The 8,089-nt window shown below is 66.0% G+C and overlaps 2 protein-coding genes across 2 annotated transcripts; one reads left to right on the plus strand and one right to left on the minus strand.

Annotated features, from left to right (window-relative positions):
* Window positions 1–187: 187 nt before the first annotated feature.
* Window positions 188–3,615, minus strand: MNEG_11539 (flagellar associated protein; the record flags this gene model as incomplete). Its single annotated transcript, XM_014039988.1, has 10 exons — window positions 188–214; window positions 353–469; window positions 814–894; window positions 1,110–1,347; window positions 1,580–1,659; window positions 1,879–1,980; window positions 2,265–2,393; window positions 2,769–2,846; window positions 3,005–3,280; window positions 3,529–3,615. 10 exons carry the CDS (start codon window positions 3,613–3,615, stop codon window positions 188–190), a joined length of 1,215 nt encoding a protein of 404 aa, XP_013895442.1.
* Window positions 3,616–4,358: 743 nt separating this feature from the next.
* On the plus strand, window positions 4,359–7,869 carry MNEG_11540 (hypothetical protein; the record flags this gene model as incomplete). Its single annotated transcript, XM_014039989.1, has 4 exons — window positions 4,359–4,563; window positions 6,122–6,174; window positions 6,315–7,732; window positions 7,851–7,869. 4 exons carry the CDS (start codon window positions 4,359–4,361, stop codon window positions 7,867–7,869), a joined length of 1,695 nt encoding a protein of 564 aa, XP_013895443.1.
* Window positions 7,870–8,089: the final 220 nt, after the last annotated feature.

Here is an 8,089-nt window from a genome sequence, read left to right on the forward strand (position 1 = left end):
CACACACACACACACACACACACACACACACACACACACACACACACACACACACACACACACACACACAAGATTCTGCGGGTGCTCAAGCAAGCAGTCGTCATGAACAGCACGCCCTGGGGCGACTTGGTACCAGCCCAAGTGAAGTCGCTGCCCGACATGGCATAGGGCGGGAGTCATATACCCGTTATGTCTGGGCGATGTTTGCCCTGAGCTGTCGTGCACAATAAGCAGTAGTGGCAGGGGGCACCGGGCCAGACATGACCATTTCAACTTCACTCCCACACGCGCTGGAGCCTGTTGCGTCTGATACATCCACACCGTGTGCGTTCGTTGCACTTGGTACACGCACCTTGCAACCACGCCACGCTGCCTGGATCTTGACTGCTGCCCGCAGCCTTCGCACTGCGTCAGCAGCTTCGCGCTCTGCAGCCTCCGCCTCGGCCCTCTTGCGATCGTCTCGTCGCGCCTGGGTACAAGCGCAACGAACAAAATGAATGTCGTTGCGGCGCTTAACGGTGTGTGCATTTTCTGTTCTGCAGTGCACAGCGGTGTTCCCTGATGATGGTCCTCTAGGTAGGCTGTGGCAGCCAGCACATGCGCTTTGTGGCTGCAATGTCATGTACAGCTTTGATTAGCCACCAAGCGAGAGACATGCGGCACAAGCCACCTTGAATCCTGCCGATGCATTGGCCGCCTGTTCCGTGAGGAGGCAGCGGCCGCCGCGTGTCTGCGCAGCGGTGGCTGCGCTGCGAGGGCAGCGCTCTTCCCGCTGCATGACGTACGCTGCGCATGACGGCAGGCCCCACCCACCTTCAGCTCCTGCTCCTCTGCCAGGCGCCCCTCCATGTCTTTCAAGCGCATGGCATCGCGTTGGTGCTGCGCCCGGACCAGCTGTGATTGCACCAGAGCAACGGGCAGGGGAAATCAAGGGCATCTTGAGTGCAGCTTGGCTGGCGCGGCAACTTGAAGCATGCAGATGGAAGCACAAGCATAAAGCAGCACACCCGCGCAGTGCTGCGCGTGACAGGTCAAGCAGGCTCTGCAAAAGGCGAATCAGCAAGGGAGCCGCCTCCCCACCGATGCCACTTTGCCTCCACCCGCCCCACCTCGATTTGCCGCTCTTTTGCATGCACGTCCTCCTCCCGCCTCGATCCCCACCCGACCGCGTCGTCCTGCCGCGCCGCAGCCGCGCGCCCGAGGTGCTCCGTGGCGGCCGCGCCGATGCTGCGCTCGATCTCGATCTGCTGGCGGAGCAGCGCGAGGCGGTTGGAGGCGGCCTCCAGCTCCGCGCTCTGCAGGCGGCGCGCGGCCTGGCTGGAGGCCGCCAGGTCCTTTTCGAGGTACCTGTCACAGCGGGGGCGAGCGGTGCGGGTCGACTGAGGGGAGAGACCGGGTCGAGTGAGATGGAGGGGCAAGGGCCTGTTGAGTCGTGGCAATGAGTCAAGGCTGGGGGGGCCTGGCGGGGGAAGACAGGTGTTGCTGCAAACAAATGGGTGTGGATCTGCCCTTTGCGGAGGTTCCACCAATCCGTGCCCAAACAGTCAGCATTGACAACCTGCATCCGCTGTGCGCGCACCTGCCCTCCACCGCCAACCGCAGCTTGTCGCCCCGCAGCTGCTCCTTCAGCGACGCAAGAGCCAGCCGCCGCTCCTGCATCTGTGAGCGTCGGGTGTGCACCCATGGACGATTGCGGTCATCAGACCAACAGCGGCACCCAAGGGCAAGACACAAAAACACGGCTGCACCACCACAGGCCAGCGCCAGCTCATCGCACCACCAGCCACCTCTCCACTTCTGATTGCTCCTTTGTGCGCTCCCCCGCACCAGCCCTTTAAACTTCACGGCCAAGCTCCAGCATGCGCGTGCCCCACTTACCGCAACCTCGTGCGCCGCCCTCTCGTCCTTCAGATCCTGGCGCAGCGATCGCACTGCCGCGCTGGCCGCGCGCTCCGCCTCAACCAGCTCGCGGGCCCTGGCCTGTGTGTGTGTGTGTGTGTGTGTGTGTGTGTGTGTGGGTGTGCACGTCTGTGTGTGCACGCGTGTGTGTGCGAGTGTTTGTGTGCATGTGTCATGCCCTTGAGCACCAGGTCACCCAGGCTCCAAGCAGGTCCAACAATCCACGCCCACTCGTCCATGCACATTACTGACAGCAAGCGGTGCAATCATTATGGGCGTCGATTCGCCTATCCAGCCAGCCCTTCTTCGCTAGTTCCCAAGGACGTACGCATGCACCAGGCGGCCACCTCACCAGCGGCGCTCACCTCTTCCTGCTCGAACCCGTTGACAGCCTCCACCACCGGCAGCACGCTCGCCTGGCCGTCCATGGCGCCATCCAGGGACCTGAGCGTCGCAGACAGCAGCGCGACCAGCGACGCCCTCTGGTGGGCAATCTGTGCATGTGGTGGGTCACTAACAGGTTGTCAGAGGAGGGGGGACCAGGCGGACGCGGTACGGGGCTGGGTCAGATCTCTGAGATGCTGTGTGCTGCGGCACCTGAGAGAGCCGCTATATCTTCCAAGAACGTGCAGCAAACAACAGTTGTGCAGAGGGTCTTTTGATAAAGCCATGCTAATCACCTAGCAGGTTCGCAACTGGACTGGAAAGCCGAGCCAACAGCTGCACTGTGCTGCCCCTTAACCTGCCCTCCCTTTGAGCACAGCGACTGCCCTGTTTGCCGCGCACCACAAGCGCCCGCAGTCATCGCACCCTCCCAAACAAAACCCAGTTTTTTGCTTTGCTCGCGCCTTGGCCATGTTGTCCGCAACATTGAGGTTGTCCTTCAGGTTTCGGCACAGCTGCTGCGTCGCTGACCTAAGCTCCTCCGACACGATTGCCAGCTGGGCCTGCGAGCGGCTGGTGCGGGCGTATGAGGCGGCAAACAAACAGCCCACTTTCTGGTGGTGTGTGGGGCGGTGCCGCCTCAATCACTACCTGCAAGGCCGCCCCTGTGCCTGCATGACCCAGCACGTAGACGCGGCTGCAGCGCTTGGGCCCAGGGGACGCTGCTGCTCCCGCCCGGCAAGTCCCGCCCTTGCGAGCTGCAGAAGCCGCGTGCCTCATTCTCCTGCAGCTTGATCTTGTTGGGTTGGCCCCGCAGCTCATGCTGCGCCGCCACCAGCTCCTCAAACCTCCGCTCCAGCTGCTGCTGCGCCGATATCATGCGGCCGATCTCGTCGCCGACGCTTTCCGTCAGCGCCTGCGCCTGGGCAGCTGGGTCCACGTTGATCACGCCGATGAGGGCGAGCTTTTCAAGGGCAGCCGACAGCACGGCCTTGACCTGCGCAGGGGCCATACGGGTTGATTTGAAGACAGCAAGAGGCGGCTGCTTTGCCTGCTTGCAGAGCCCGAAAGAAGTACTTGGCTCTCCGTTGCACGGCAGTACCAAGGCACCCCTATGTGCAGTGCAGCGCCACTGGCTAAGATTCGGTGTCCCTATGGACGCGTACGCTGGCAGCCAATCGCATGCCTGGCCTATCACAAGCCATTGGCGCGCGCCGCTGTACGCGCCTGCACGTGCGTACGCACGTGCAAGGCCTCTAGCGCGTCAAGCGCCAGCGTTTGCTCCACCGCCTCTTGCCGTATCGCTGACAGGTCATCAATGCTACCTCTCATGGTGATCTATAGCTTTTCGATAGTCCAGGTGCTGCCTCACCGAGATGCACGCTGCGCACAATGCAGAAGTCTTATTGGTGAACCGAGGTGATCAAGTGTAAATATATTTAACGCTCATATCGTTCGAATATAGCCTTCTCGCTCACTCTCATGATACCACAGGCATTTAATCTCGCGTTTGACCTAGCCAGGACCGCAGAGATTCGTCTGCGTGGCAGCTGTGGCATCTAAGTTTATCAGAGAGACCCCATGGGTGGCGAGGAGAGCAGAACGACAGCCAGGTGATGTGTGGCCATGTGGCTGCAATGATGCAAACTGCCATTGCAACCCGCTGAGCCGTGTGACCTTGGCAGCGGGCAGTGTCAGGGAAGGGACACGTTAGCGGTCGTGCATTTCAAAGTTTGGGTGATTACACTCGCACGCTTGATTCCTGGGTCGCCCAGGGCGGGCCCTGCGGCCGAGTGTATGGCGGTCCAGCGAGCCGATGATGCTGGAAACGTGCAACTGTTGCAGCGGCAGCAGAAACAGCAGCCGGCAGCAGCGTGTTCAGAAGGAGAGGCGGCGTACTGGGCGCTCAGCCAGCCCATGGGATTGGAGGCGTTGGATGAGGTAAGCATGGGGCCGACGCCACGTGCATGGGGCGGCGCACCATCGCAGCAGCCGCACCACGCTGCGCTGCAAGTGGCCTGCCATGGAGACGCGGACGCAGCCACCAAAGCAACGTGATGATCAACGTCAGGTGAATGACGTGGCCTCACTCCACTTTTCAGATCCTGGAGGACCTGGTGGAGCGGCTGGGACCCCACCCCAAGAGGAGCCACGCGCTCGTGCAGTTTGAGACGGTCCACCCAGACGAGCAGCAAGCCGAGGACAGCGACGTGGGCAGCGGCTGTGGTGACAGCAGGGGTGACCGCGCCGCGGACAAGGTGTTCATCACCCAGAGCGCAGGTGCACAGACAGCTGCGGAGGAGGCAGGCGCGGGCGTGGCAGACGCAAGAGGCGACGTGCGCGGCCCCCAGCTGGCCCGTAGCTCCGACCTCAGTTGGGCGCATGCCAAGCGGCTGCCGGCCGCCAGGACGCACGCACAGCAGCTGGGCGAGGAGTGTGGTGGGATGACGTGCGGGGGGCAAGGTGCGGCGGCGCACACCCTGCTGCCCCCCATCCGCACAAGCCTCGTGGCAGCAGGACAGCAGGAAGACGTGTCAGCTGAGCACGACGGTCTGGGGGTGTGGGGCGCAGGTGACGGCGGACGGCAGCAGGACAACAAGCAGTGGGGTTCGCTGGCCCCGCCAGGCCAGTCTCGCAGGCTGCGTCACTTTCAGCAGCAGCAGCACCTGCTTGACCAGCAGGAGCGCGAGCAGCGGCCAGGTGGCGGCCAATTTGTGCCCTCGTACGAGCAGCTGTGCAGCCAGATGCACGACCTCAGGGGCCACCTCGCCTCACGCTGCAGCCTGGCCTCGCCACAGGCACCTGCGCCGCGTGGCGCAGGCGAGCCGCTGGGTGCCTGGGCGTCCCCTGCGACTGCATCGGTGCTTTCCAGGAGCGCGACGGCCTCAGCGGCGGTCGGCACTGGGGCCAGCAGCGGCGCGCGTGGAGGTGTGCCACTGTCGGCGCGTGCGGCGGCGCTGCAGCTCGCTGTCAAGATGGCGGCACCTTCCTTGGCTGCTGCGGGCGACGCGGCCTGCCAACAGGTGCGGCATGAGGCATGCGCAGGCAAACGGATGTGTGCGCTTGCATGCGCACGTCCGTTTGTGTGTGGGAGGGGGGGGGTCGGAGCCGAAGTTATGTCGCCACCCATGACTGGTGCTTGCAAACCAGCACACACACCAACATGCGCGCTGCGCTTCTATGACCTGCCCCTCCTCGCTGGTCAGGTCTCCCGCACAAGCTTTGTCAGGCTGGGCCGGGCGCCGCAGCGTCCTGAACGGAGTCAATAGCCCTTACGGAACTTGGTCGTGTGTTTGTAATGGAATTCTCACCGCTTTCTTCAAGTGGGATGCTGGCCGCCCCAAAGGGAATGAGCAGACTTCCGATGCCAGTGGTTGCGTGATCGACGCGAACGCCCGCCGGCTGCCCACAGGAGCCTGCACGCTTGTGCTGTTTCCGCCGCGCTCCATTTCACAGCACGTCCGCTCTTACGAGCCTTAAAACATTGACCAGCTTACCAGAGCTGTCCCTCTATATTGCCATTCAACACGAGCTTATAATCCCTTCCCAAACTGAACGCAGCGCCCCGGGTGCCCCTGAATAGATCCCAGCCCGAACACTTATAAGCCTTCGAAGCATCAATGAACCCATGGCACACGCTCTAGTAGCCGGTGAGCGCTGGAGAGTGCGAGCGGATTGGATTGCGAGCGTGGGGCCTTTATCGGCCGCCGCGCCTTTCGCCTGTTTTGGGCTTGAACCCTATCATATAAGGTTTATTGTGCGCATTCATATGTTTTTGTGTCCAGGGGCGGCCGCACTATCCCGACGTATTTTCCCCATCGCCCCCCCGCACCGGCAGACGTCCCATTCGTATCCGGCGCGGACGCGGTGTTTCTCAACGCAATACCTGAGGTAGGTAGCAGCGGCCTCGGGTCTGGCCTTGCGCGCGGCCCGGCGCCTGTCGGGCGAAACGGTACGGTGCGCGTGCGCTTCCCGCCGGGCAACCGCGCCGCCGCAATCACACTTGCGCCACCACCATCTTTGCGCCGCAGCCCCTGATACACAGCCCTCCCGCTCGCCGGTTCGGCGTGGACGCGCCGGCCATGCTGCCCGCGGCGTCCAACGCGCTGGCGGCCGGGTTTGCTGCGGGCCTGTACGACGGCTCCGCGCTCGACCAGCAGCAGGCGGCGCAGGCGGTGGCGCAGCAGGCGATGACCAGGCAGCACGCGCACGGCCAGCCCATGATCGTCGTCTCAAACGGCCTGGCGATGCCCCCGCTGCTGCCCCAGCAGCTCGGCGCGCACACGCACCCTCAAGACGGCGCATCCGCCGCGGCAGCAGCGCGCGCGCGCCGCGCGAGCGCGGCCGCGGCCATGGGCATGCAAGCGCTTGGCATGGACGGCGACTCTTCAGACGCGCTGGCGTCCCTGCAGGCGTACGTGATTGGGGAGGATCCCTGGGAATCCCTGCCGGCGTCCGCCGCCGCAGTGGGCCCCTCGGGGCCACAGCCGCCGATGATGCAGCTACAGGTGCCGCAGCATCAGGCGTCGCTGGCGCCGCTGTCGCCGCAGATGCTCCCCGGGGGCGGCGCCATGCCGATGCTGATGCCCACCGCGCCGCGCGCGCCGCGCGCGCGCCGCCACAGCATGTTTGTCAGCGCAGGGGCCGACCCCCGCGCCGTGCGCCGTGGCAGCGTTGGCAACTTTGACAGCAACCCCGCGCTGATGCAGCAGCTGCAGCAGGCCGCTGCAGCGGCCTCTCTGCCGGCCGGCGCCGTGTTTGCGCCCATCCAGAGCGGCCGCGCGACGCCCAACGGCTACGGCGGCACCGGCACCCCCAGCGGCGGCGTCAACGCTGCCGCGCTCCAGATGGGTCTGGCCTCGGCGGCGATCGCCGAGCGCCTGGCGGTGCTGGGCCTGGGCGACCCGGCTGCCGGGCAGCTTCCCGCTGGCGGCCTCCTCCAGCAGGCACACCTCGCGCAGTCGCAGCCCTCCCTGGCGGCTCAGATGCAGGTGCCGCTTGCGCAGCGGCAGCAGGCGCCCCCTTGGGCCGCCGCCGCGGCGCCCGGCGCGGCCCCGCACGGCGGCGCCTTCGTCGCGGGCGCGCCCCGCGCGCCCAACGCCGGCTCGAGCCGCCGCCACAGCTGGTGCCCCACGGGGTCTGTGTACTTTGGCCCCGACGGCGTGCGCGCCGCGCGGCCCGGCCGCGGCGACCAGCTCGCGCCCATGCAGATGGTCGACGGCAGCGTGGGGGGCACCAGCGGGTACACCAACCTGGCCGCGAGCACCTCGTCATATGCGACCCCCTCCCAGTCGAGCCTCCACTACAGCCAGCCCCCCAGCCCGCTGAGCAGCAACGGCAGCGCCGCCGCCGCCGCCAAGGCCGCGGGCGGCGTCGCGCAGTACGCGCCCGCGGGCGCCGGCGCCGCGCTCGCGCCCGACGCGCTCGGCGCCGCGGGGCCGGGCGGGCAGTATGTGTTCGTCGCGCCGCCTCCCAGCGGCGGCGTCGGCGGCGGGGGCGGGCTGCTGCAGCTCGCGGCGGCCGGCGACTACTTTGCGCCGGAGGCGCTGCCCTACGAACTGCTGCAGGCTGCAGAGGGCCTGCTGATCGACCCCGTGACCGGCATGCTCGTCGCGCCCGCGGCCGCAGAGCGCCAGCAGCTCTACGCGGACCGCTGGGACTACCCCACGCAGGCTGCGCTGGCCGCGGCGGCCGCGCAGGGCGCGCCGGGCTTCTTCCACGGCGCGCCGCGCCCCGGCAACGGCAACGGCCGCGCGCCGCCGCGCGCCGCGCCGTGCGCGCCGCGCCCCACGAACGGCGCGGGCGC

This window comes from Monoraphidium neglectum, assembly GCF_000611645.1.
Source record: "Monoraphidium neglectum strain SAG 48.87 unplaced genomic scaffold scaffold02792, whole genome shotgun sequence".
Taxonomy (NCBI): Eukaryota; Viridiplantae; Chlorophyta; class Chlorophyceae; order Sphaeropleales; family Selenastraceae; genus Monoraphidium; species Monoraphidium neglectum.